This window comes from Coloeus monedula, assembly GCF_965178545.1.
Source record: "Coloeus monedula genome assembly, chromosome: 16".
NCBI lineage: Eukaryota > Metazoa > Chordata > Aves > Passeriformes > Corvidae > Coloeus > Coloeus monedula.
In genome coordinates, this window is record NC_138796.1 from 9,028,199 (window position 1) to 9,056,130 (window position 27,932).

The 27,932-nt window shown below is 48.4% G+C and overlaps 2 protein-coding genes across 2 annotated transcripts; both read left to right on the forward strand.

The window, feature by feature from the left end:
• Positions 1-186: 186 nt before the first annotated feature.
• Positions 187-11,173, forward strand: GGA2 (golgi associated, gamma adaptin ear containing, ARF binding protein 2; the record flags this gene model as incomplete). The annotated part of the gene is made up of 17 exons (XM_082292282.1): positions 187-220; positions 823-907; positions 1,749-1,824; positions 2,342-2,440; positions 3,371-3,494; positions 3,975-4,078; positions 4,539-4,619; positions 5,360-5,497; positions 5,630-5,711; positions 6,587-6,706; positions 6,969-7,136; positions 7,385-7,440; positions 7,728-7,879; positions 8,667-8,836; positions 9,766-9,935; positions 10,361-10,471; positions 11,063-11,173. The coding sequence occupies 17 exons, from the start codon at positions 187-189 to the stop codon at positions 11,171-11,173; spliced, it is 1,881 nt and encodes a 626-aa protein (XP_082148408.1).
• Positions 11,174-11,883: 710 nt separating this feature from the next.
• On the forward strand, positions 11,884-26,735 carry COG7 (component of oligomeric golgi complex 7). Its single transcript, XM_082291800.1, has 17 exons — positions 11,884-12,119; positions 12,818-12,966; positions 13,460-13,576; positions 13,727-13,895; positions 14,899-14,981; positions 15,750-15,872; positions 17,240-17,438; positions 19,478-19,605; positions 19,949-20,103; positions 21,290-21,406; positions 21,937-22,002; positions 22,717-22,903; positions 23,888-24,028; positions 24,473-24,556; positions 24,877-24,991; positions 25,955-26,098; positions 26,320-26,735. The coding sequence occupies exons 1-17, from the start codon at positions 11,954-11,956 to the stop codon at positions 26,484-26,486; spliced, it is 2,310 nt and encodes a 769-aa protein (XP_082147926.1). The 5' UTR covers positions 11,884-11,953; the 3' UTR covers positions 26,487-26,735.
• Positions 26,736-27,932: the final 1,197 nt, after the last annotated feature.

A 27,932-nucleotide genomic window follows, 5' to 3' on the forward strand; every position in this document is an offset into this window, starting at 1 on the left:
GTGACTTTGATTCCGTTCTCGCCAATACTCTGCGCGCCGGTGAGGGGAGGAGCTCTGGAGGGCTGGTGGCGGGGTGTTGTGCTGAGCCCACGCCCACAGCGAACACTTCCACGCCACGAAAACTCACGTGGGCTGCCCGCGGGGGCGGTGGAGCCGCTTCCTGCTGGGGCGGAGCGGACGGAGCCCATGGCTGGCACGGGGCAGCTGGAGCGGTGGCTCAGTGAGTGGGGCTGGGCTCTGGGGGTCGGGGCTGGCTTGGCCGCTGGCTCCGGTGCCTGTTCCAAACTGGGTGGGCACTGGACCAGCTTCATCTCCGTGGGGAAGAGCCCATCGGCATCACGGAACCCCGTTAGGGTGATGTGGGTGCTGTCTCGCTGCATCTGTCCCTTTCCCCATCTGTCCTGTCCATCCTCAGCCCCCAAAGCTGGCTGAGTTACAGGCTGGGGAGTGGATAAAGCCAAAAAAAGACTTTTCCCCCGTAATTTAGCTGTGCAAAAGTGTAAACTGCCTGTGTTCCAGCACAACAAGTTTTGCAGTGTGGTGCCGGGAGAGCTGCCTGTAAATGGTTTTGAAGTTTCTCATGCTAAAAGCAGCATCTGCTGTTGTCAGGCTGTGCTTGACTTTAAGTGTGTGCTTGGGACTATATTTTTAGGCAAATTTGAGTAACAGCTGTTTCCTGCTCATCCTGGATCTCCCCTTTCTGCTGCAAAAAGCCCTGGAGCAGCGGCACCAGAGAGATCTGAGCTGCTTCCTGCCCTGAGTGCTCGCTCGCACTGAGGCCGCGCTTTCCTTTTTCCTCTCTTATTTTTCTCCCTTTGTAAGATGAGGCCACTGACCCGAGTACCTCTGAGGAAAACTGGGAATGCATCCAGCGGTTCTGCGACCAGGTGAACGCTGACACGGAGGGGTAAGGCAGACAGACAGCTCTTTGTGTTCGTCCAGGCTGTGTCTGGCTCTGAGCTTCCCTCATGGCTCTGTGGGAATGGGGCCTGGGGCCACGGTGTGGGGAGCTGAGGGGGCTCGCTGGGCTCTGCTGCTCCCGGGAGTGGAAATGAGTTGGAAATTGGTATTTGCCAATGTGATGGAGGGTGATACCTGGGAATGGGCTCTGACATTGATTGCTGGAGCCCACCGGGCAGCCGATCCTGCTGGCCATGCCCTCAGCAGCCCCTCAGGAGTCTGGCCAAGGATTCCTGCTGTGGGGTTCTGCAGGAAAGCCCCAAGGGAGCTCAGCCTCAGCTTTTCCTTCCAGATGGGTGGAGGATCTCTACTGAGACTTCCCCACCTTCCAGCTGACAGTCTGGGCTCTGTGGGAAGTAGCAGGGACTCATTAAGCGAATGACCTGTCAAACCTTAGTGATCATCTCTGTTTGGAGCAGACTGAGCTCAGAGTTCATAGTCTGGCACCCAGCTCGTGCCCAGGAGCTGGCACGGGGTACCCTGGCTGTTATCAAAGCTCCTGCAGCTGCAGAGAGCCAGGTCTGGTGGTGCTTGCCCATGGACATTCCCCAGCCTGTCCCTGCTGCTCCTTCCCAAAGGACAACCCCTGGGCATGGCTGAGGGGCAGTGCTGGGATCACCAATTCCCCTCTTGTGCGTGTGCACGTGTCCCTGGCCGCCGTCATGCCCGAGGAAGGGTATCTGTCTTGTTGTGAATCCAGAAGTTGCTCTTCTCTGCAGACCAAAGCCAGCAGCATTTATTTTTCCTGGGAACTTGTGCATGGTGTGACTTGCTTTGCTCTTCCCCAGCCCGTTGTTTGCGCTGAGGCTGCTGGCACACAAAATCCAGTCCCCTCAGGAGGGGGAAGCTCTCCATGCTCTCACAGTAAGTACTTGATGCGCACACAAAGCAGTCACTTGGAAACAGTCTGGCAGGTAGAACAGCAGAGCAGACAGGATAGCTCTCTCTTCCTTTTCTCTTAGATGTTGATGTCTTTCTCTTTCTCTTGGATGCCTCTCCCTTTTAACTTTCCCTTGCACAAGGAATACAGAAACCAGAGCACAGTGGAGGGAGTAGCTGCTTCTGTGCCTCCCCACATTGCTCTGCTGAGGTGTTTCGTTGGTCTGCAGCTCTGGCTGTGTAAGCTGTGTCCCACCACAGAGGCAATAGCTCAAAAGTTGTTAGTGATGAGTAGAATAGAGGAGGTGGTCTTAACTGTGCTTCTTAGGAAGGTTGGATGAAGGAATAAAACCTGTTCTTGCTGCATGACTTTCTCAGTATCTTGTATTCATGAGCGCAGTGCCAGAAGGTTCTTAGATTTAGTATTATAATGACAAAGTTTTTGAAAGCTCCCCAAGCCTTGTGTGTTCAGTTCTTGTTGGTAACATTTTGTTTTCTGCAGGTGCTGGAGACCTGTGTGAACAACTGTGGTGACAGATTTCACAGTGAAATGGCAAAATTCAGGTTTCTGAACGAGCTGATTAAAGTGCTTTCCCCAAAGGTAGGTGATGGTGGTTATGGGGCATTTCAGGATAAGAAATGCAGCTCTGCTTTATCAGAGGCAGTGGGATCTTCTGGCCATGCTCCTCTATGTTGGGGTAGGCCTGGGCCTGCCTGAAACACCCTGTCGGCATTGCAGCCATCAGTTTCCCTTTCTGGTGGATCCTGCACACATTTACCACTGGTACATGTTTCATTTTCCATTGCATCAGCTCAAAGGCAGAGCTGCAAAAAACTGATTTCAAAGAAATGCCCAACTGAAGAACAAAACTCCTTGTCTCAGTCTCAGGCTTGGGAACAGGATTTCAGTGAAACCACAGAATTTAAAGTATATATCACTGAAGACAATTCTGTTTACTGCTCTGAGAGGACAGGTATCATTTAATGAGTTTGACATGCCTGGTCTTGGGGAGGTTTGTGTTTTTGTAATAAAAAGAGTGCTCATAGGCAATAATGAGAGAAATTGGAGAAGACATCCAGATGCTGATAAGAGACAATAACTTTCGTTTCTGGTTTTGTTCAGTTTTTGTGTGTCTGGGGCTAGCTGAGGCCAGTGGTGTGATTGCATTGCAGCAGTTAAGGGGAGTGTTTAAAGTCAAGCACAGAACTGTTTTCACTGAAATAAAACAACCTGCTTTGGATTTTGGATTCAATAACTGATCAGAGAGGTTTGAAGAGGTTTAATTTTGATGTTACAGAACATGTGTGATTGTCATACACTCCATAGCATTCCTTGTGTTTATAGCCACAGCTCTAAACTGTTTCCTAACCCCAAGATACACAGTTGACAGCACTGTGAATAAACTCACAGGAATCCATCTTATCATTGGTTTCTGCACATAAACTCCTTGGGGCTGGATCCCTGTGCCAGATCTGGCACCAATTCTTTGGGTTTAAACTTTTTTTTCTTTCTTTACTGTCTTGTTTTCAGTACTATGGAATTTGGTCTTCAGAAAAAGTCAAGTCAAGGGTCACAGAAGTGATATTCAGTTGGACAGTCTGGTTTCCTCAGGAAGTCAAAATCCAGGATGCTTATCAGATGCTGAAGAAACAAGGTTCAGTTCTGTTATTTCAGTTTCCTTTTTCGCCTCCCAAGCCCGTGGTTTCCCCCACAGATATCTGCCCCCATCAGCTTGTGACTCAGCTTTTTCATAACATGTAAGGAAAAGGGACAAAGGCCATACTTCCCAGGCTGGTTGGGTTCTGAAGGATGCATGGAACTGCTTAAAGGGATTTTCCAAAGAACAGCCTTCCTGAGCCACAGCTCAGACCAGTCTGGAGGCCTCTGTTCACACTGTGTGCAGGGAAAAAGTACAGGACAAACTCAGAAGTGATCTTTGCCCTGGAATACTCTCCCAGGGTTATGAGAGATGAGTTCAGAGGGATCCTGGGATGGATTTTTCATTCATTCCATTATATTTAGTAGTCCTCAGTGGTACTTTAATCCAGAAATCTGTGCAAAACCTCATGCACTGTTGAGCATCGAGGTTTCTGCAGCTTGGGCATCATTGAACAGCTACTGTTACCTGTTCCAGGGATTGTAAAAGAAGATCCCAAACTGCCAGAAGACAAAATTTTACCTCCCCCTTCTCCAAGACCTCAGAATTCTATTTTTGACACAGATGAAGAGAAATCCAAGGTAAACCTTAGAGTCTTCATGCCCTGCCCTGTTTTGTACTGATGAAAAAAGAGGATCAGTAATATTTTGGGAGCTCCTGCTGTTTCAGACAGACTATATCAGAGTAATGCTGGTCCTTCCTGCAGTGTAACAGCTAGAGAACTCTGTGAGGCTTTGTCAGAAATATTTGCTTAGTAAAAAGTGAAACTTTTTTACAGAAGAACATCAGTTTCCGTGAAACCTCCCCAAGGGAGGGCTTCTCCAGGTGTTAGAGAAGTTCTGCAGAGCCAGAGTTCCTAATCCTGAACAGCCAGTGTATGCAGGCAGCAATATAACCTGGATTATATTATGGGACAGGATCTGACGTATCTCCAGGATTATAGGACCATTCCTGCAGCAGGTGTCTCTCATGTGTGATGTGTGCCTGCAGCACTGTGCCTAGAGGCTGCTGCTCACTGCTGTCCCATCCCTGCCCTGACAGCTCCTGGCCAGGCTCCTGAAGAGCAGCCACCCTGAGGACCTGCAGGCAGCCAATCGCCTGATCCAGAGCGTGATTAAAGAGGTGGGATCTCCTGGGAGAAGCCTCTTTGCAGCCAGGGAGGGTGGGAGGGAACTTGGCCATTCAGTCTTTGACAGGAGACTCTCTGTACTGTAGCCCCAGAGGAGAGCCCATGTTCAGTCTTTCCAAAATATTCTGAATTTACAGCATGGGATCATTTTGTTTTGTTTCCCTAAAATATGCCATTGCCAGGAAGAGGGGAATATGTGAATGTGCATACAGCAGGACACTTCCATGTCAATGAGACCTTGGCAATAGTACTGCAGTAGTGGTAGGAAATTTCCAAAAGTAAACTCAGTTCCCAGGTGGAAAAAAGTCACTTCTGTACAAAACGCCTCTTTCCTGCATGCAGTGTGTGTGTGCACATCTGGCCTGTCTGTTTGCATGTTCCATCTGAAGGAGCATCCCACTTCTCTGCTTACGTAGGAGATTTGGTTCAACAAAGCCCTGTGGTCATTTTGGGTGTGTTCTGTGTGGCAGAAGCTACCAACCAGCTCAAATTTTGAAGTCACACTCGTGCCTGTGGTGAGATGAATTCCATATTCCACAGCACACGGCCAGGGTGCTCTGACGGGGCGGCTGGGGGCACGTTCTCACCTGTGCTGCTTTGTGCCTTCTCTACCTGCAATACAGTATCAATAGGAAGCAACTCCCCAGGTGTGACCCAGAGAGCTCCAGACAAGCACGTGCACTGGCTGTGTCAGCCAAGTTATCATCTCCTTTTCCTTCGTTTTTCATCACAGGAACAAGAAAAGTCAGCTCAGGTGTCCCGAAGAGTGAACACCATCAATGAGGTTTCTGAGAATGTCAAACGTATGGATGAGTTACTGGAGAACTACAGGAGACATGAATTATCCCCAGCTGACCAGGAGACCCTACAGGTAAATGCTCTTTTTCCTGCATAAATGCTCTTTTTCATCCCTCTTCTAGAGGGAGCTTCACTTGCAGGTGATTGCAGAGACAAGTGTGAGTTTGCCTGGGATGTCCTGAGCAGTGAAACATTTCCTCCCCAGGCTCTGTTCCAGCGCTGTGAGAAGCTCAGGCCGCTGCTCTTCCGCCTGGCCAGCGAGGCGGTGGCTGACGAGGAAGCTCTAGGTAAGAGCCAATACTGTCCTCGTGGTTCCCTTCCCTGGGAGAGGAGTGCTTGGGCATTTGGTACCCTGTGGGCAAAGCTCTCCACTCTCACCATGAAACCCAGGGGAAATGGCATTGGGTCTCCTCTTGCTCATCTCTGAGGAAGTTGTTAATTTTCACTTGGAGCCCGAAGTTAAACAGTGAATCCATTTCTTCCAGCTGAGGTGGTTTTCTGAGTTTTTTTGAGTTCTGATGTTCAGAGAACTGAAGGCTTTTGAGGCCTTTCCAGATATTGAACTTCTCCCTCTCTGTAAAAACAGAAAGAGAAGTATATTTTCAATTTTTAAGTGTAATACCAAGGAAGGTATCCTGGTTTCAGCTAGGGTAGAGTTAATTTGATAAGAGCAGAATCTTTGAATTCCACAATTGGCATTTCATTCCTGTCCATATGCCTTGAAAACCTGACTGAAGCAATGGTTGCTGAACAGACATCTTAAATAGCAACCCTGAGACCTCAACTGCACCTCACACCTTCCTTTCATACCCATGGGTGCCATGGCTCTCCAGCTGGGGAGTGCTGGGTTATAGACTCAAGTACACTGGGAAAACTTGTGGAGAACAAGAAAGTGCAGAAGAGATGGCAGAAATTAGGAATACTTTAGAGATGGGATAAGATTTCAAAGTGATCTTCATAAATGAGAGAGAGGCCTGAAATCAGCAGCCATGTGTGCAAAATGGAATGAAAGGTGAGTGAAGAGCTGAGGGCAGCCTGCTCCGCTGGCCTTCGCTCCTGAGCTGCACTGTCCCTTCCTCACGAGCAGTTTGGGGAGTACTGTGGAACTGTCCTGACCTTCCTGTTGGAACATGAGTATTTTGTATCTTCTCTGGTTTCCCAGCTGAGATCCTGCAGGCCAATGACAAGCTCTCACGGGCGCTGGGGCAGTACAGGCAGGTTGTGGCCAGCCAGGAGAACGGGGATGGAGTAGGTTCAGCTGCCAGCTCTGCCCATGCACCAGGTGAGAAGCACCCACAGCACCCCACGGCAGCTCTGCCCTGCATGCCAGGTGGGAGCGGGGTTTGGGAGGGAAGTGCTTTTCAGAGAATAAACGTGGAGAAAGTCCTATAACACAGGAAAAATATTATATAACCATCATTTTCTCTTGCATATAATTGACAGAAAATATTCCTGAATTTTTTCACCTTTCAGGCACACCTGTACCCATGGATGTGCCATTCCTTTCCGGAGGTTCCTCGCTAACTCTGTCTCTGTTCCCAAAGCGTGCCGAGCAGCCCCACGGCGCATGAAGAGCTACACCCTGATCGACTTCTCCGAGCTGGAGGCCATGGCCCAGACTCCCCCAGACCCCTTCGCAGACACACCCTCGGCCTCCCGCCACAGCAGCACAACCTCCACCTGCCTGCTCGAGGAGGAGTTACAGTCCTTAGGTCTGTAGGTGCAGTTCAGTGTCACCCTTGTTACTGGGGGGTTTGTGGTGTTTAATAAAGAGAGGAGAACTTTGACTTCAGTGTCAGTCCCAAGAGAAAGTAGAGCCTTCCAGGTGTAAGTTTTCAGGGATGCAGCATCTTTAGTGGTGTTAGACCATAGCCAAACTGCTGCTAGACAGCAAAGGAAGAACCTGTGGAAAAGCCCTGTTTTCTGTAAATTATCTATGGCATTTTGGTATCTTTCTTAGGTCTCTGCAATTCCCCTGTCATACAGAAACCACCACCTGATTTTGGCCTAGCAGAGGTGAGTGATGCTCAGATACTTTGCAGTCCATAAGGTATAAAGACGAAAATCAGAGATGATTCCTGGTCTGGCTTTCCCTGGCAGCCTTTTTAGTGTTCCATTCTGTTCTGAGGAGAAACTGGAATCCTCTTGCTCTCAGTTAATCTCTCAAGTGCACTTTGCAACCAAATGACTCTATATGTATTACTACTTTAGGCAGTGGTATTATAAACGAAGTTCTTTCCAGAAGAATAGGTTTATTTTTGCTATTATTGTATAACGTGAACCTGAAGGGCCTTATTTTCCAGCCTGCTGTACACAATGGATTTAGGGAAGGTGTAAGTGCTGTTCAAACCCTGGGACCACAGGAGAGCTGGGAAGACAGCTGTGCAGGGAAGAGTGAGTTCCGGAGCCTGGATGAACAGCTCTCTCCATTATCCAAGACCAAGACGTTCTCTTTGTAAGTAAACTTTGCATAATGAGAGATTTCGGGGCTGAGGAATTCTTTTACAGCAGGGAGGTTTAGGAAAACCTTTCAGCTGCCCCTGGTCAGTGATGGCAAGTGATCTGTGCACACGTTGGCTCTTTCCTGCAGTTGTGCACCTGTTAATTGCACTTTGTAATTGCACACCAGGACTTTCCAAGGGTCAGAAATTTGGGAGACAAATCCCATTGGCTGGTAACAAGGTGATGTTGAGCTGAAAGAACAAAAACCTTACAGTCAGGCCTTTTTATAGTAACCTGTAACTCAAAAAGTACTTTCCTCAGCTTTCTCCAGACTGTGACAAAGTAGTTTCTAGGCATTCAGTGGAAGCTTGGAACAGTTCACAAATCAATCTCCACAGATCTTCAGAGCAGTGGACTACTATGATATGTTTATACAGTCTGCCATAATAAAAGAAATTTTACTGAAAATTTCCAGCTTCTTGCAATGTCTTTGAGCTGGAATTTACTTTATTCTCCCTGACTAGGGCTCCAGAGAAGCTGTGTGTAGGGACAGCAGACTTCCAAAGCCCTAAAACTAAGTTTTACTATAGTAACAGAACCAAAATCTGCCTTAATGAGTTTTGAAACAGGAAGATCTTCCATAGATGACAAGAGTTTTTTAATTTCTCAAGAACTCAGAATGTAAGCCTGTAGTTTCTTTATACCTAAAGGGGATGAGGGATTTGGAATACAGCAGAAGACAATATATTCCCTGTAGAATCCCCAGTTAATGCAAGCTTTCTGCATGCTTTTCTTTCCAGGGATTTATCACCAATGAAATTGCCCTTTCCAGATCTTGCAAATAACTCAGTGGCAGACCCTCCACTCCTCAGTCCAGGCTATGAGCTGAAGCCTGCTGCCTCTTTGCATCCAGCTTCCTATGATGCTTCTCTAGAAAACCTTTTTGTGCCTTTAGTCTCAGTTACACCAAGTAAGTGCAATTCTGTGCCCCAGCTCTGCTTACTAGAGACTTACTAGAGCTCTTCCAAGCAAGCCAAAGTAGCTTTGTGCTTTGTGGGTCAGCTGGAGACAAGTAATGACTGTTCTGTGAAAGGCTTGATGTACCTGAGAATTTGAGCAGGTGCTAGGGGTCATAGCATGGCAATGTCCTTGTCCTCCCTACTTATTACTCAGGAGTTTCATGCCCTGACTAATCTTTGTAATGTGCTTCTAAACTCTCTGTCCTTCACACCTTCAGTCAAGCTTCAAACAGTTGTTCTACAGGGACCTAAAAGACACTTGTGAATGGGAATTGCCCCACTTCCTAAAGAAGAGCTCTTCATTCCACCTCTGCTTTTCGTTTTCACACTGTATGGCCCAGCTCCGCAGCCCCTCCCCAGAGCATTTCCTGGGTATGTGTCACCCCGGGGTCTCAGCCCAGGGCCACAGAGCCTTGACTCTCACTGCTGCTGGAAGAGGGCAGGTGCAAAGACATCCTGATCTGCCTTCAGTCTCAAGTGAAGGACTTAGCAGCAGATTTTGGAAGGGCTGGGTGGTGATGATTCGCGTGAGAATTTGCCAGGCATGCATGATAAGGAGCCAAATCTTGTGTGTGCTAAGAAAGGCACTTTGCTTTTCCTACTGCATCTCTGTTGGATCCACACCTGACTTCTCTCGATGACTGGTGAAACCTGAGCTGCTAAATCCCAAATGCAGACACTCAGATTCCTGTCTCTGCCTTAGGGGCAGGTGTAAATCAGGGGCAGGTGCTGTGTGCCACTTGGTTTGTGAGTTTGCCGAAGGAAGCAAAAGTTTGTCTGCATTTTCCTTTCTGCTGTTCCTTATCCCATCTTTCCTGTTCGCCCTCAGATGGGAGAGGAATCCAGGCTTTGATTCTGATTCTCATTTTGTCTCTGGCAGGCACTATCTGTCCACTCACTGTGTATGATAGGAATGGTTTCAAGGCCATGCTCCACTTCTCCAGAGACCCGGCTCCCGGCCGGCCAGATGTGCTGGTGATGGTTCTGTCCATGCTGAGCACCTCAGCTCACCCCATTAAGGACATAGTGTTCCAGGCTGCAGTCCCAAAGGTGAGAAGCCTGTGACAAAGTAGCAGAGATGCTCAGAAATGTCCTGAGGAGAAGGTCCACCATTTCTTATTGAGTATTTGCCTTGCTCATGGGACACTGTGTGGCTCCCTTTCTCTGCACGGAGAGCCTGTTGTACAGTGGTGCCTGTGGCATCGGTGCCCGTTTCACAGTGTGTATCCATGGCCTTGCTGCAGCCAGAGAGGGCTCCAGACCTGCTGCTTCAGCCTCTTGGGTAGGGCTCTTGCTGCCTGTGCATGTGTAGCATAGAACTGGCTGTTCAGGAATATCTGCCTTTAGTTGCAGGCTGTGCTTTTCACTGAATGATAGTCTGGCTGATATATCTTTAACCAGCTCCGTGGCTCAGTAATGCTCCCAGCCCTTTCCCAGCATGGAGTAAAAAGTATTTCTTTTGTTTTCTCTTTCAGACCATGCAAATTAAGTTACAACCAGCCTCAGGTTCTGAGCTGCCAGCCTTCAACCCTCTCCTCCCACCTGCAGTGGTGTCCCAGGTGCTGCTGCTCGCCAACCCACACAAGGTGCTGCTGATGGGCACTTGGAATCCCACTGGGTGTTTGCATGAGATATGGGGAGGGTCTTAATAATGGGGAGATGCAGTGGAGAGACAGGGCAGTCTGAACTGTGCTGGGAAGATGTTTTTCCTGCTCAGAGAGCTTTCCAGAGCTACAGTCTGAAGGATTGTGTGGGCAATTGCTGCAGGGGCCTCCACAGTTCTGTACCATCTGTCCACAGAGACAGCTCTAGGCACTCACTGTGCAGATGTTGGCAGCTGATGGAACACAAGCTGATGGCTCCCAAGGCACAAGTGATGGGTGGCAGATCTGTTGCATTGGTGGATAATTACGAGACCCAAGAATGTGTAAGGAGCCCTCTGTCTCTGAGAAGGTTGGCCAGGCCTGGATTGCCAACATGCCCATGGGTGGCTTGCACAGGTCTCCCAGTTGCTCTTGTCTATCTTAGGAAGATCCAGGGTTTCCTTCTGTGCAGAGCTTCTGCAAGGCTGGTGTTTCTCCTTTCAGAAGTGACTCACTGCAGCAAGGCTGTGAGGGGTGAAAGAGTCCAGGAGTTTGTAATCATGGTCTGTCCCTCTCTCTTCCTTTCTCTCCCAGGATCCTATCCGACTGAGGTACAAACTGGTGTTCATGCAGGGCATGCAGCCCTGCAGTGAGGTGGGGGAGGTGACTGGCTTTCCAGAAGCAGAGCTCTGGGGCAGGAGCTGAAGTCCAGCTGGCTCAAACACTGCCATGTTGCCTTAGCCATGGAGGGGGAAGGACTGGGGGCCAGCAGAGCTGGCCAGTACTCCGTAAGGACACCTTTTCTCGGGATCTGCCGCCACCTTCTTCCTTTTTGTGCCTGGCAGGAGTGTGAACTGGTTGCTTCTGCCACAGCCTTTCCCTGTAGCTGAGCCTGCTTTACAGGAGCCTGCTGGAGAGCACCGCAGCCGCGGTGCTTCTGCCACGCACACCTTTCCTGCTGCTTTCTGGGCCATTTCCCCTTTACTTGTTGAATTAAAAAAAAAAAAAAAAAAAAAAAAAGTGAATCTACACCAGCATTCAGCGCCCGTGCCAGCTCTCTGGAGCCACGGCAGGGCCTGTTCCAGGGACACAGGGACAAGGAACACCCCCGGCCCCGTTTTCCCGGGGTCTGTGCCGAGGTGCAGCGGGAGCTGAGGGGCGGGGGCGATGGGCACCGGCAGCGGTGGGAGACAGCAGTGCCGCGCTGGGGCCGGGCGGGGCGGGCACACGGCCGGGGGCCGCGGCTCGGCCCGGCCCCGCTGCAGGCCTGGACACCGCCGGGAGCTGCGAGGCCCCACCGGCCTGGGCACAGACCCGGTGGGACACGGCTCTCAGCCGGTCACCGCCCCGGGACCGCCCCGAGACCGCCCCGGCACCGCCCCGGCACCGCCGAGCGTTTCCGGGTGCGCGGCGGGGCCGGGCCGCAGCTGCTCGGGCTGTGCCCCCGCCGTGCCCCCGCCGTGCCCCCGCGGCCCGGCCGTGGCTATGGATTTCTCCCGGTTCCTGTCGGACGAGTTCGAGGTGAAGGGCTGGGTGAACGCGGCGTTCCGCGCCGTGCAGCAGGAGGCCCCGGGCAAGGTGGACGCCCACGCCGCCACGCTGGTGATGAAGCTGCAGCTCTTCATCCAGGAGGTCAACAACGCCGTGGAAGGTGCGGGCCGGGCGGGGGCTCTGCCCCGCGGGAATGTGTCGGGCCGATCGGGGCGGGGTTTGCGGCCCAGTTCAGCTCTGCCGTGTGCTCCTGGCATCCGTGTGTCCCCATACCTGGATCCTCCTAAGGCGCGACAGGCAGACCTGTGCAGGCCACCCGAGGGCGCGTTGGCGATCCCGGCCTGGCCAGCCTTGCCAGAGACAGAGGGATCCTCGCAGCGATCTCGGGTCTTGTAGTTCTTCACCAACACATCTTCGTTAAATGCTGAGAAACAGCAGTTCCTGCCAACGCTGGGTTAGATGGGATAACAGGGAAATTTCTTCTCCGAAAGGGTTGCCCAGCCCTGGACCAGGCTGCCCAGGACAGCGTTGGAGTCCCTGGAAGGATTAAAAAGCCGTGTGGATGCAGCGCTTGGGGGCATGAGTTAGTGGTGGCCTTGGCAGTACTGGGGGAACAGGACTGGACTGTTTGGAACAGTTGGACTTGATGGTCTTAGAGGGCCTTTCTAAACCTACGTGATTCCATTATAAAGTACATACTTAAAGTTTAGAGATACAGCTGAAGATTTGTTGTTCGATGTTTTGCTTTGTTGTCTAGTGTTGGGTTTTTTCAATTACTAAATATTAGATAAGATTATTGAAAGACCACCTGTTCCTGCAAGGGCTCTCACCCCTCCTCACTGCTCTGTGTTTCTGCAGAAACAAGCCATCAGGCTCTCCAGAACATGCCCAGAGTCCTCCGGGAAGTGGAAGTCTTGAAACAGGAGGCAACATTCCTGAAGGAGCAGATGATCCTAGTTAAAGAAGATATAAAGAAGTTTGAAGAAGACACAGCTCAGTCCATGCAGGTCAGTTCTTGTCTTAGTGTTGATCTGCAACTTGTGAAATTCTAAATGTTCCAGAGCTGTTCATATGAAATAATCTTGTGAATTTAAGATGGACAAAACCACTTCTTTTAACATAACATTATAGTGGAAAGGTGAGTGTGATATAGACCTGTGCATCTGCATGTCCTGGGGAACAGCTGCTCAGGTGTCGCTTCAGAGCTGGTACCTGACTGGGGACACTGGTTTCTGCCTGGGGTGCAGAGCATTTTCAGGAAAAGTGGATACTAAAACTACAAGACCAGAATTCAAACTAGCCTAAACTTACCTTCTGTTGTTTGACTTTGAAAGATGATTTTACCTCTCTAGCTCATTCAAACTATTCCGTCTTCTTGTAATAACATAATCTTTTCACACCTTTTTGTTTTTAAAATTCAAGGAGAAAATAACTCCCAAGTATCTGTGACAGTCATTTTTTGTGTCAGTGGGGAACATAATGTTGTGTTTTCTTCTTCAGGTCCTGGTAGAGATTGACCGAGTGAAGTCCAGAATGCAGTTGGCTGCCGAGTCACTTCAGGAAGCAGACAAATGGAGCACACTAAGTGCAGATATTGAAGAGACTCTTAAAACACAGGTAAATACTGAATTATTTGGTCTGTGTGCCTCCAGCTTTTCAGGGAACTGTGTTTAAAAATCGGATTTTGAAGTGACTGTGAAACTCTTCCCTGGTGCTGATGCTGTCTGAGGTTGCCCTTGGTAACAGGCTGCCTTTCCCTGCTGGCAGGATGTGTCCCTGATTTCTGCCAAGCTGACGAGCATGCAGAGCAGCCTGGCTATGCTGGTGGACACGCCGGATTACTCGGAGAAGTGTGTGCACCTGGAGGCACTGAAGAACCGGCTGGAGGCCATGGCCAGTCCTCAGATCGTTGCTGCTTTTAACTCCCAATCTGTAGGTCAGTAGCTCTTGGTGTCATTTACTATCAGCACAGAATTTATTGTCTTTAAAGCAGTGTTTGGGTGCAGAGTTGGTGTCCTGAAGGCTCCTGGCACTGGGTCCCGAGCTTCTCCTGGTGGAGCAGCTGCCCTGGGGTGTTTTGGGCTCTACAGCTGCCTGCAGACCAGCGCTGCTTTGATTTTTGTGTGGTTTGGGGTACCTGTGGCCACTGCAGGAAAACAGATTACAGGCTGGTCTTATAGGCCACGTGGATGTGTGAGATGGAAGTGCTGCTCAAATAAGCAGAAGGGCCCTGGTTTTTGTTATCATGGTGTTGGTGTCATCAGGAAGGAAATTTGTTTGGAAGTGTTCTGAGTTCCTACTACTTTGTAAAAGCAACTTTATAAATTCTCCTTAGCAAATTTGTCTTTTTGGACAGTTCTTTGTGCTCTTCCTTCCCTGTGTTGCTGTTGGCACTTCTGAAAAGTAGTTGTTCTGGTTGTTGATACTCCTCTTTGTGCGCCTCGAGGTCCTGGAGGGATCTGGGGCTATGGGCTACAAACCAGACTTCTGAGGGACCTGTGTTTCAAAGCTCTGTGCAGGAGCAGCTGTGCCATGAGTCAGTCTGAGGCACAGGGATCATTTTGAGGACAGGTGAAAGCAAAGCTGAGGCCTTTGTCATGTATGCTTTAGGTTTGTAAGTGCTGGCTTGTTTCTAGAAACTAATTATTTCCTTCTAGGAAATGCTCTAGCTTTATCTGGCTTTAATACTAGGTGTGTTAATACTGTGTCCTGGTTAAGAAGTTAAATTAATTCCTTATGTCTGCTGCCTGATCTTGTTTGAGAGTGGGTTTTAGGCAGTTCTGCTCCTGTTTCAGAAGATAAGCAAACAATAGATGAAGTTGTCTCTTTCTGTGTAGACCATAGTGCCTGCTCCCCTAGAAGAGGGTTTCTTGCTTAGACTGATGTCTCGCCCTGCGCTTTGAGGCTGATCCTGATGCCTGTTATTTTGTTTTGTTTAGATCAGGCAAAAATGTTTGTTAAAGTCTTCACCGAAATTGATCGGATGCCCCAGCTTCTTGCTTATTATTATAAGTGTCACAAGGTAAGTGTTTTGGTAACATTTTAACATTGAGGAATAAAAGTCGTTATTCTTGCTGGGCTCTGACTGCAGAGGGAGCTGCTGCCCCACGGATCTCAGCTGTGCTGTGGTGGGGGATGGCACCTGTTCCTCTCTGTGTTTCCTTCTTCGACTTCTCTTGCTGGCTCTGACCAGCTTTGGTTACTCCCCTTGTTGCAGGAGTAATTCTCCATTCGGGTCCTTGTGTCCCCTCCTGCAGCAGACACAGGATATGTGTGTTCTGCTTGATTTCTCTGTGCCTCATGGTTTTGCTTTGCTTTCTGTGGATGTGCCTATGTCAGCAGTAACTTTATTACTGCAACTTGCCAGCTGCTGACTTCTGTAAACTCTTTTCAGGTAAGATTAAAAGTTGGAATTCCAGACAGTTCTGTAGCCATAACCTGAGCTTCAAATTTCTCACATGACTGTGACTTTTGAGGATTAAGTTCAAGGCTGGGGCTTGCCAAGTATTTCAACTATTATGTGGGGGTATCAGTTGCAATCTCATTTTATGAGTAAAATACCAATGTTAATTAAATCTTTGAATCACTAAGAAGCCTCAAGCTTCATGCTGAAAGTCTTTTCCTTCTGTGGTGCTGAATTATAAGTTATGCTGAAATGTGGAGAGAGGAGCAGGGGTGAGCCTCATGTTTTGGCAGAAGTGCTGTGCGTGGGGAGTACTGGGTTTGGAATAACAAAAGTAAGACCTGTGGCCTGTCAGTTTTCCTCTCAGATGGTTCTATTCCCCATCAGGTGCAGCTGGTGGCCGTGTGGCAGGAGCTTTGCCAGAGTGACTTGAGCTTGGATCGCCAGCTGACCGAGCTGTACGACACCCTCCTGGGGACCTGGCATGCCCAGCTCCAGTGGGCAGCACAGGTGCAGTGACAGGTTCATGCTGCTGCAGGGGTGGGAGAGGACAGGGTTGGGCATCCTCTGAATTCTCACAAAGCTCTGAAGAGCTCATGGCTGTTCACCCTGAGTTACACTCTGTGCTTGATTGGTGCAGGGTGGGACTTGCAACCCAGTTACTGTTCCTTGTCCAGCCCTTGCAGACAGGATTTGAGTTCTGGTGTTCCACCAGCAGCAAGGTTGCTGTGTTATTGACATTAAAGCTGCTCTATCACTTTCATCTGTATCTTAAGTTAAAACTAATTTGTTGGTGTTGTAAATGTGTTCTGTTGCAAGACATTTGAAATGCCTGAATTGCTTTATCACTTGGCCTGGAGAAAGCCCTCAGGGTCACATAGGACTGATGTGTGTTGCTCTGTGTAAGATATCTGAGGGCTTCTGCTGTCACCCCTTGGAGTCTGTGTGCTTGTTTTTCCTGCCAAGAATAATGTAGGATCAAAAAAAGTTTTTGTCCTTTGGTGAAATGAAGAAATAAGTTCATATTGTTGAGCCTGTAGGAGTTTTTCATCCATGAAGGGTAAGAGATTCTTATCTTCATGTCACAAAGCCAGTGTCAGTGCAAGGCCTGTGCTGCAGAGGAGCCCAGTGTTTCCTTGAAATGTATTTTTTCTGCCTAATGATTCGATGTGACTTTCAGGTCAGATGTCAGGTTACATTTTAGCAGATATTCTTTGAACTGGGGATTGTAATAAATGGCACGTGTGGCACAGCTCATATCACTCAATCTCCTGTGTTGCTGCTGCTTTCTGAAAAACTCTCGGACCTTTTTGATGGTAAACACAGGTTTCAAAGCAAATGAGCAGAGTAGCTGATGAAAAAGTCACAATAAAGGCTGTAACAAGTTTTAAGCTAGTGGAGGGGCTGATTCTCAGCGGATTACAGGCTTTTTAGCCTTTCTACTACTGACTTCTGCCTGTTTGACCAGTAATTTGGCTTGTGATACAGTCCTATTTCTTCATGTTTTACTGATTCATGTTGTTTCCCAACACACCTGTGTAAACTGAGTGCTCTGTTTCAAATGTCCTCTTCTGCCAGGTGTTTTTTGTATTACTGTAGTGCCTGTGTTCTTCTGAATTCAGTTTTTGACCTGTGCCTATCTTCGAGTTTCTTGATGGCTGTACTCAAAGCACAATGGTAAACATGTACTGCCCTAAACTTGCAATCAGGCTGTCCTGTGTGCTAGGTCAGCGTGGCTGTAGCAGCCTTAGCAGACTGCTCCTGGGTTTTTTACCCCTGGTGAGGTGGTTCACATTTGGAAGCTGCCTGCTGCTCTCTGTTGCTGTGTGTTCCTCTCAGGTAATGTGCTTTTGCCAGTAGCTGTTCTGCTGCCGCAGGTTTTCAAGAACCCCCATGAAATCGTGACTGTGCTGTTGATTCAAACTCTGGGAGCTCTGGTGCCTTCCATCCCTGTGTGTCTCAGCACTGCCATGGAGAGGACAGGCCAGGACACCAAGCTGAACCAGCTGCTGGAACTCCATGATGCCACTGTCCACTTTGCCAAGGGGCTGGAGGTAGCCATGCTGCCAAACCTGAGTAAGGCTCTGGCACTGAATTCTGTCATTCTATGCTGTCCCCTTTGTAAAGTCCCAGTGTGGGATTTTGTTTAGTCTTAGGTGGAGGGAGGGATTATCTCTTCTGAGTAATGTGCAGTTACCCGGCACTTGCACCTTTGTGTTTGTGTGTGTATCTTACACTGGAGCTATTGACACAACACTGAGTTTCCTGAAGCAGCCTTGTCCTGAGCACAGTGGCTCTGCAGGGTAAATAACATTTAGCACTTCTCCTTTTATGAGCTGTACTATTTCTTCTGCCTCCCAGATGAGGAAATGTCTTCAGGGAGGCAGCAAGACCCATTGTGAGAGATCACAAAGCAGAAAAGTTGAGTTTCCTGGAATTGTCACACCTCACTAAACAAGAGAAAACCTGCTTGAAGGCTGCCTCCATTGGATGCTTGTATTTGATTTTGTAGTTTTTCTGTTGCTACTGGCTTAGGCTTTAATCAAGTGACAATGCAAGGCCCAGTGTTGTTTTCTGAACTGTTGGTAGTTTATTCCCAGCAGCATCCTTAGTGTTTGATTGCAAATCTGCCGTGTGCTTCCCCTCCCTGGGATGTTTGTCATTTTGGTCATGACTTGCTGAGTAATTCCCACAAACCACACAGCAGTGAGGTGCTGTGTTTGCATAGGTTTATGCCTGACTTAAGCTGTTGGCTATTTATAGACCCTTATGAATTTGGTGGGGCCGCTTTAAAGGCTGGCTGTGGGAAAATCCAAAATTAAAGCTAATGGAGCATTCCTGATGCTGTGCTTCCTGTGTTTGGTTCCTCATAACACTGTCTTGAGCTGTTTAAACCCAGATTCCTACTTGATCCTGTAAATTATGATTATGATTGCAATGTCAGGGAGTGTGACTGTGTCTGTTGTCTGTCTAGCTGCATATGCGTCAGTCATCTTCTAGCTTAATTTGTGGTTCATTACAGAAATTATTAAAAAGGACTTGGAAAAATAATGCCACATTCTAGAAGATGATGGAATAGGAAGACCTCTGTTGAACTGTTATCTGAGTGTGTTTAAAAAAAACCCCAAAGCCTTTATTTCCATCTCTTTTACTGTGAGGGAAGATGTTTGAGAAAAGAAATATCTCAAGAATGGAAAAGCCAGGTGACTCAGCTGAGGAGAGTCAAACAAGTTCCTGCATGTGTATGTGAGGGGAGGGCTCAGCTGTGATTCATAGGATAATTCAGTTTGGAAGGGACCTTGGAAGATGGTCTTGTCCAGTCACCTGCTCCAAGCAGGATCTGCTGTGAGGTCAGACCATGGTACTTGGGATACTGTTCAGTCTGGTCTCGAAAACGTCCAAGCACAGAGACAGTGCTGGCTTTGGACAGATTGCTCCATTGGTTTCCTGTCCTCAGGGTGTAAAAGTCTTTCCTGATATCCAGGATTCAAAGTAATTTTGGTTTGCTGCATGCTTGAGTTTGGCAAAGCTTTGTGAGAACAGCTGGTGTCCAGTTCTGATTTGAGCAATAATCATTCAGCCCTGGTTTTTGTTTGGGTTGGCAGCTCCCTGCTCAGGCATGGCACTGAGAGGCTGCGTTTGTGCTTTGTGTTCAGCTCTGGTTGATAAACACTGGCACAGTAGTGCTGAGTGAATTGAATTAGTGTCAATTATTTTAAGTGTGAACCAGGCTTTGTGATAAATGAGGATTGCCCCTGTTTGATGCCGTGGGAGTAATGTGTTTCACTTCTCAGATGGTTTCAATTCTTCTGCTGTAGGTTGGAACGTTTGATAGATTTTTATCACCCAGGCTGTTTTCGATTAGTGAGTGATAATTTTCTTGAGGCACTTGTTGAGGTAGAACATCTTGGTTTTAGGAAGCAGGTAGAGATAATAATCTTGTTTCTAAAAAAATAAGAAACCCAGTCTGTGTAGTTGAGATTGAAGCTGTTGGGCAGCATTCCAAGCCTGTGCAGGCAGCATGCTCTAGCGGAAGAACTACTGCATGTAGCTTGAAATAAGGCTTTCAGTAGCATATTCATCTCTTTGTAGACTAAACATCTGATTCTTTGTAGAGGAGCAGAACCTGGTAAAAGTGATGGAGCTGGTGGAAGCGGTGTATGGTCCATACAAGCCCTATCAACTCGAGTATGGAGACCTGGAAGAAGAGAATCTCCTCATCCAGATCAGTGCAGTGCCCTTGGTAATGTACCAGTCTTTGCTCAGCTGTACAGGGAGAGGCTGAAGCTTCCACTAAATACAGGGCTCTTTGTCATAGTTACTGCTCTCTTTCCTCCTCTCCTGTTTGGTTATACTTCCTTTTTTTTGTGGAAGACTCTGCTGTTGGCAGAACTGTTTTTCCTTGAAGATCTGGTGAACACAGGGTTTGGCAGCCTGGCTGTTGTTACAATCCATGGGTAGGAGGGTGGAAGCACCAGCATGGTTCTGCCTTAGGAGTTTCACAAGAGTGGAGAATACTAGAGAACAATGTGTTAATGCCTGGAAGAAGAGTTAGGCTCAGCTTTGTTGTTACTGTTGTTATTTAGGAGCATTGGGAAGTGATTGATTGTGTCCAGGAACTGAACCACTCAGTCAACAAACTCTTCATCCTGGCGGCTGGAGCCATCGACAACTGCGTCAAGCTCACAGATGGCCTGGGGGTGTGTGGGCTGCTGAAGGCCCTGAAGGCCCTGTTCTCAAAGTAAGGTGCCTTTAGGTACTGTTGCATTTATACCAAGCGAGTAGTGAGTGTGCAGTTTGTGGCCAAGGACCTCGTAGTTTATGAAAAATGGCTGAGAGCAGAAAGTGTCTCTGAGTGTACCATGAATCATCGATATCCCTCTTGCTGCTTCATTCAAGCACAGGCTGTTTTCTGGAGGAAAAATGGAAGATTTTATGGCTAAATCAAAGACTTACCAGCTGTTTTCGATTCTGGTTGAGCTGAATTTTTGTTTTTAATAAATACTTTTGAAGGAGAAAATGTTTCCCAAAACAAAATAAGGCAAATTAAGCTGATGAAAGTAGATCTCAGTGGGGAAATAAGTCTGGAGGTTGAACTTGATGATCTTGGAGGTCTTTGCCAACCTTATTGATTCTATGAATACACAGTCACTGGGACAAGTGACCTCACATTCAGGATCTGCGATATCTGAGATACCCCATGGAGTGAGGTTCACTCTTAGTTCTTGTCTTAAAGTATCACTTTCCTATTCCTATGCTGATTAATTGCTTATTCCTTCATGATACTGAAGGAGCTGCTCACAAGGTATGAATCAGGTATTGCTGCCCTGTGGGAAGGAGGAAGAGGAAAGCACCAGTGTCTGATCTCACCTTCTTTATAGGCAATTACAGAGCAATGTACGTGCCTCCGGCTTATGGGCATTATTAAAAAGAAAATGGGGGTGTGTAGAAAACAGAATGTTCTTCTTTTTATCCATGTTCTCGTCTGGGGAGTAGCTGAGAAAACAAATTCGTGACATTGTTGTCACCATGTTCCTGGAGTAAGGGCCAAGTGATGTTGGATTAGCAGGAGCCTTATAAACTTTCTTGGCCTTTCCTAGGAGATGGTCAATGTAGTGGTAACCAAAATGTCTTTTTCCTTCCTTCTCACAGGCAGGGAGAGCTCCTGGTAATCCACATGCAGGAAACTGAGGCAGCCACACAGCATCTTTTATGCTCCTTGTCTTCTGGTCTAGGCTTGAATGGTCTATGGCTGATAAGTTTGCAGTGGAACCAGAGTGTCTCTTCTGTACTCGTTTTAGTATTTCTGGTTCTTGTTTGGCCCTTGCAGAAGACGGACTGAGCAAATCATAGGACATGTCTTTTCTGCTGCTCTCCACCCTGTTCTCTTATGCTGATGCTTCTCTCTGCTCCATTCCTCACTGCAGGTATACTTCTGACTTCACAAACACACTGCAGTCTATACGAAAGAAATGTAAACTGGATGATGTCCTGGCAGATTCCCTGTTCCAGGAGGACTGGACTGCATTCCAAAACTCTGTCCGGTAAAGGGTTTGGGTTTTGGTTTTTTTTTTGTTTGGCTCAGAGCTGATTTTTGTCTCAAAGCTGAAAGGGAACTACTTGGGGTCAGTTTACACAAGTTCTCAGTGCAGAACACAGGGCTGAGCTCACTGTGCTGCAGTGCTGCTGGGAGCACCAGTCTCAGTGATGGGTTTCAGGTTGCTCCTGGCACAGGGAGGGCTGTAGGGCTCCCCACCCTGCCTGGAGCAAGGCTGCATCCCATATCACTTGTAATATTAGCAGCTCTTAGAATTTTCCCAGTGACACTGAGCTGGCCTTCCCCATGATGACAAGAAGTAGCATGTGGATGAGGCCATTGGGCAAAAAAAATTGAGTATGTTATCAAATGGATGCAGAGTTAATCACCAAATTGACTCTTGACAGATGTGTGGGCTGTAGTTTGGTTATGGCATTTCTTAATTACTTGACGTGGATCTGAGATGGGTTCTCTGAGGGGGGTCTGGCACTATCTGCCTCAAATCTCACAGTGTGTTTTTGTCTTGTTCTTTCCCAGGATAATTTCCATTTGTGGTGAACTCCTTCATCAGTGTGGAGACTTTGAGCAGCAGCTGGCCAACAGGTGAGCACTGCTGACCTTAATTCATGAGCTGTCAATGTAGGAACCAAGTTGAAAGAAAACAAACCCCAAAGTGCTTTGGTTGCATAGACATGGAGGGAAAGCCACCACTGATTCCCCCATCCCACCCTTTGACACGTCAGAGATGGGGCATAGACTGTTCTGCTCAGTCATGTTCCCTGAGACAGTCCCAAGAATCCTTTTCCTTGGATACCTGGCTGGCCAGATGGGGGTCAGGAAGGAATTTTCCACCAGATCAAATTGGCAAGATCCTCACCCTTGTGACATGGGGCATGAATCATGTGCTGAAATGAGTGTAGGTGTGCCTTAGCTGATGGATTCCCTGTAACCTGAGGAGTGTAGGCACAGGCAGCACATGGATCTCGTTACTGCTTGTTGTAAGCAGTGCACTGCTCAGCCTGTGGTTCCTTGAAATGCTTGGTGTGACCCGTGTAGAGCACAGCCTGCAGTGCTCGGTGGGCTGGGTGGGGCCCCACTGCCCTCGTTTTGCAGAGCACAAACCCCTCTGTCCCCTCAGCACTTCTGCAGCCAGTGAGTTGCACAGTAGATGTGAGGAGTGGCCTCAAGTGGAGTCTCTGTCAGTGAATGCTCTCCCTTCAAGTTACTCAGGGGTGGTGCTGGTCCTTAGGCCAGCATGAGGACAGGACTGCTGAGTACAGAGGATTCTGCTGGTGACTTTTGTTTACTTGTTTCTAGGATTTTGTCAACTGCTGGGAAGTATCTCTCGGACTCCTACAGGCCTTGTAGTTTTTCTGGCTTTCAGGACACCAGTTCTGCAGAAAAGAAGAGCTCCATAAAAAATCCCTGGCAGGAATACAATTATCTCTTGAAGGAGAATCCATCTGAATATGGCAGCCTTATGGAAACACTTTACACTCTAAAGGTAGCCCTGGTGCCTGGGGAGCCTGCCTCTATCACAGTGTGCTCTTGGGCCCATATTTGGTAGATGAGACCTGGATTCCCCCCCCCGTATGATGACTTTTCATGCTGGGCTGCAGCCTTTCCATGGGCTGTGTTCTACAGAGACACTGATACATGGAAAGATGAAATGTCCAAAGCCAGGAAGTCTGGACTCGTTCCATCTCTCCCCAGATCCTGGGTCTGTTTTGTGAGCATGCTTTTATCAGTTCAGGTGAGGGAGATTTTATTGCAGCAAGCATTGGGAAATTTGTTTTGGAGCCATCTCGAATTCTGGAGCCCATACACCGCCTTCTGAGGCTTTCTCTGCCACTTAGGCTCTGCTGCCACGTCCAGTCTGAAACAGAATTCTGCAGGATCATTCATGCATGGATGTGTGAACAGGGTAGAATGACTTTAGTTATCTTCTCGTGGATCTAAGTTATGTTTGCCATTGTTGGTCACATGGAGCAGTGAATTTAAGGTTATGAGTTTCATTTCCTCAAAATGTTTTGATTTCTTTTGCACTTGGTTTACCTGCAACTTTTGAGGTTCTGCCTTCAGTGTCATGTGTTTGACTTTAAACCTTGACTAAACTGTTCAGTTCCACAGGTACTCTTCAGGTAGACTCACTTAATTCCATGCAGGGCATCAGCTGAGCCCTTTGAGTAGAAGGCAGCATTGCCATCTTCTCTGCAAGTTTCTCAGCATCTGGCATGTGCCAGAGCCTGCGGTGGCTGGAATGTGATGCTGATTCCTTGTCCTGCAGTTCAGGGAGCAGTGGCAGTTTCTGTCTTGAATAACTGCTTGGAATAGGTCATTCTAAAGGGAACAGGCTGTGCCATCACAGAGGAAAGCTCTGCTGTGCAAGGATGGCCTCATAAAACCTCTGCAAGCATGTTAACACAGCCTCTCCGTGGCCACTTTAATGACTTGCTTATGTAAATGTTTTTCTGTCTCTGTGTGTCAGGAGAAAGGCACCAGTAACCACAACCTGCTGTCGTCGTCGCGAGCGGCCCTGAGCCGCCTGAATCAGCTGTCCCATCACCTGGCCTTCGACTCGGTGTTCCTGCGCATCAAACAGCAGCTGCTGCTGGTTCCCAGGATGGAGGTGGGCAGTGGGGGCCTCGGGCTGAGCTGAACAGGCAGGGTTTACCTGGGGGATCCCTGGTGTCAGTGCTGCTTACCTTTCTCCTGTTCAGAATGGTTCTCACTGGTGCCACATTTCTCCCACAAGCTGCAGACAGTGGAAGAGTTTCCCTTCCTTCACCCACAGCCTTTGCAGCACACAGGTGTTTGAAGGCTCTGGTGTTTGTCTGAGGTGTTGCTTTTCTAATCCTTGTGAGCATGTTTCCCACAGGGAGCTGGGTGGAAAGAGGGTGGGTGTTTTGGGCCTGAGGGACAACATGGGAAAGTTTTCTCACCATCTGTGTTCTGCTTTCTAGAATCCCTTGGGTAATCACAGTTCTTGTTGTTGGGTTGCCCCTTTCTAAAATACTGACAGGCTTCATGCTCTGGGAAGTCATCGATTCATCCTGCACTTTGTGCCTTACAGGGCTGGAGTTCTGGTGGCATTGGTGAGACCCTGACAGATGACCTGCCAAACTTCAGCCTGACTCCTCTGGAATATATCAGCAATGTAAGAAAACAGAACTGTCTTTCTGCTCTAGAAAACAAACTGCTGGGAACACTCCAGAGAGCAAAGATTTGCTTGGAGTAGCAGTTCTCTGTACAGGTCTTTCTTACCATGAGTGTTTCAGTGACTGCTTCTCTGACCTTGTGAAAAACTATTTCTTGTACCAAGTGTAATGATGCATGAGAGCCAATTTGTAGGTGAGTGAGTGGCTGTCAGGCTCAGCTCTCTGCTTTCAGGTGTATTTACTGCAGGTGAGTTTTTCTCTAGTAAAGGACTTGCCTCACATTTGTTCAGTGACTCAGCGTTTGGTGCTTTTATTCTAGATTGGGCAATACATTATGTCGCTTCCTCTGCACCTTGAGCCATTTGTCACTCAAGAGGATTCTGCTTTGGAACTGGCATTACATGCTGGAAAACTGCCGTACCCCCCAGAGCAAGGTAGGGTAAGACCAAAGGCTTGGAGTGTCTGGGGAAAGCTTTCCCATCCTGCATTACACAGGTGGGATGTGTTACAGTGACAAAACTGTTGGAGATCCCTTTCTTATCACCCTTTTTTTCCCAAGAATCCTTTGGTAAAACCCAGAAGGAGCCTCTAAATAATGAGTAAAACTTTTTTTGGTTTCATTCAAACTAGAAGCTTTGGGTTGATCTGTGTGAGTTTGGTGTTCATTAAAACAGTGGTTTGGGTTCTGAAGAGTTCTGTTGGGTTTTGGCTCCTGTTCATGCTCCAAGGGGCTGGTTTTACCTGCTGTGTCACTAATCCTGCTGCAGGTAACAGCAGTAGCCACCTAATGCCTTTCCCTGCAAGTTGGCAGCGTACCTGATGTGCTGGGCTTGGTCTCTTCATGGTGTTATTATTTCCACAGACAGTGAAGAAAGCGTAGGGCTTAGTATTTACAGTCTTCCTGGAACCTTCCAAAAACATGCTCTTCAGTTCAGGGTTTTGCATTACTGTTATGTCCCTTAAAGCATTTATGTGTTTTAATGGCTTGTTAATTTTCAAAACAGTGATGAACAGAGAATGCCTTTAGGGCTGGAAAAAAACTCCTGTGAATCCTTGTCACTGTCATGGTTTGCAAACTGCTCCTGGAACAGGATCCTGTAGGAGGTGCCAGGCAGTGCTTCATCCCAGCTGGTTGCCCACCAGCCGTCTGGAAGTCACTTACCTGGAGAGTAATCCAGGGGAGTGTTTTGGGTCTGGAGCTCATGTCAGTGCTGTACAGTACAGGGAGAGAACATGACTGCTTTGATTACTCCAAAACCAGCTGATGGACTTTGACTACCTCAATGTCCTGTGAAAGCAACAGTTCAAACATTATTAACCAGTTAGGATTATGTGTGGTACAAACTCAGCAAAGGTGGGGTCGGTGTGCTGGCAGCTAACGGGGATTGTCTGTGCAGGAGATGAGCTGCCTGAGCTGGACAACGTGGCTGATTACTGGCTGGGCTCCATTGCCAGAGCCACGATGCAGACGTACTGCGAGGTCATCCTGCAGATCCCGCAGCTCACGCCACACTCCACCAAGCAGCTGGCCACAGACATTGGTGAGCGTGGGCACGGGGTCCTGGGCATGGCTCACGTCACACACGGGCTGCTCTGTCACCATGTAGGGTTCCTGCCTGTGTGGTAGATTCCTGCCACACTGCTGGTGCCTGTGGGTGGGAGCTCTTGGTGACAGAATTCCCTCTGTCATCAAGAACAAGGGTATCTTTCATTTCACAGTGTCTATTGCCAGTTAAATACAAATTTTTCCTTGATTTTGCAGATTACCTCATAAACGTGATGGATGCCCTGGGCCTCCAGCCCTCGCGGATGCTGCAGAACATTGTAACTCTGCTGAAGGCCAAGCCGGAGGAGTTTCGCCAGGCTGCCAAGAGCCTGCCCCGCCGGATGGCTGCTGGCATTGCGGCCATGAGGGGCCTGGAGGGTTAGCTGTGCCCTCTCTGCCTCCAGCATCACTGCCAGGAGGGGCCTGGAGTGCCAGCTGTGCCCTCCCTGCTGCTGGCATTGTGGGGATGAGGGGCCTGGAGGGTCAGCTGTGCCCTCCATGCCACTGGCCCCTGCTCAAGGACTCACCTCCTCAGACTGGTTTTCATTTCTGCAAGGACAGTGAAAAGATCTCTGGGGACTAGGGGAATTTATTTCAGACTAACTTTTAATAAATATCTTTGTCTAGGAGAAGCTTGTTCCATTTTTCCATCTTTAGAAATAAGGAAAGATGCCTGACAGCCAAATTTACCAAAAACCCTCTGGATGACCCTGAGGAGTGCTGGAAATGTTCTGCCAGGTGCTGTAGAGTTCATGCTTTGTGGCAGCTTTTTCAAAAAATTTAATCTACTGTATGCGAGATGATGGGGTAGCCCCCACAGAGGGGGTGGCCTTTAGGCAATGGCCACTTTTTAGGGCTGTCATAAATACAGTCAAGAAGGGTCCCTTCAGTTGGCAGTTGAGGCTTGATCAAGCTCAACCCTGAGAATAAAACCAGCTCTGTAGGTTGTTCCTGGTGCAATTTCACTATTCTGCTGAAAGCCATGAAGTTTGTAAGGCATTTAAGGAAAGTGGTGCTTTCTTGTAGAATTTATTACCATTTGTTATATAGATTTTTGTGAAACAACTGGTCTAGCCTTAGTGTGGTCTCCTGAGAGACAATGGGGTGGAATACAGGGAGGTTCCTAAGTTGGAAGGCCAGCTAAGTCTCCAGCACCTGCACTGCTGCTGCAGCAGGAAACCTCTTTGCTCAGCTGGGTTTGGGTCTGCTGTGGCTCCGGCTGGGGAGACCCTGGCTGGGACAGAGCTGGAGCCAAGCACCTGAGACACTTCCCACTTTTATGAGTTCCATAAGCCAGCTGTGACTGGAATGGTGAGCTGTCCCTGTCCTGCAGAGAACACTCTGTTCCCTTCACTCTTGATGTAAGGAGGGTGAATCTCACCAGCCGTGCCTCTCCCACCCTTCCTCTGCCCCGACACTGCTGGGGAGGGTTTTGGGGCTGTTCCTTGTTTGCTGCTGTTGGCCTGGGCAGGCACCCAGCTGAGGTTGAAGGCATGACGACAGGGGGAGCAGCCTGGGACCTGCTGCCCATCCCAGGGAGGTGGTGTCTGTTGGTGAAAATGTGAGGGGAGATGCCCAGGTTCTTGCTCTCAGCATTCCTCATCATTTAAGCAATGTGCTCTGTGTGTTCCGTTTTTTCACTGTTGAATCCTTTGGAGGCCTTTGCCGAGGGTGACACTGCATACACTGAGCATTGATTCAGGAAGGGAGGGTGTCAGGTCCTTGTTTCCCACTCAGCTGTAACATGGGATCAAGTGCCATCACTTTATGAGAGCTCTCCTGTGGAAAAGGAGGCTGTGCTTGTGGGTTTGTGGTGCTCAGAGAGGGAA

What these genes read in the sequence shown, in the direction of transcription:
- COG7 (XM_082291800.1), top strand. Translation starts at nt 11,954, where the DNA reads ATGGATTTCTCCCGGTTCCTGTCGGACGAGTTCGAGGTGAAGGGCTGG. An exon ending in CTGAAGGCCCTGTTCTCAAA is followed by an intron (nt 20,104 to 21,289) that starts GTAAGGTGCCTT and finishes TCCTCACTGCAG; the next exon opens with GTATACTTCTGACTTCACAA. An exon ending in CTCTGGAATATATCAGCAAT is followed by an intron (nt 24,557 to 24,876) that starts GTAAGAAAACAG and finishes CTTTTATTCTAG; the next exon opens with ATTGGGCAATACATTATGTC.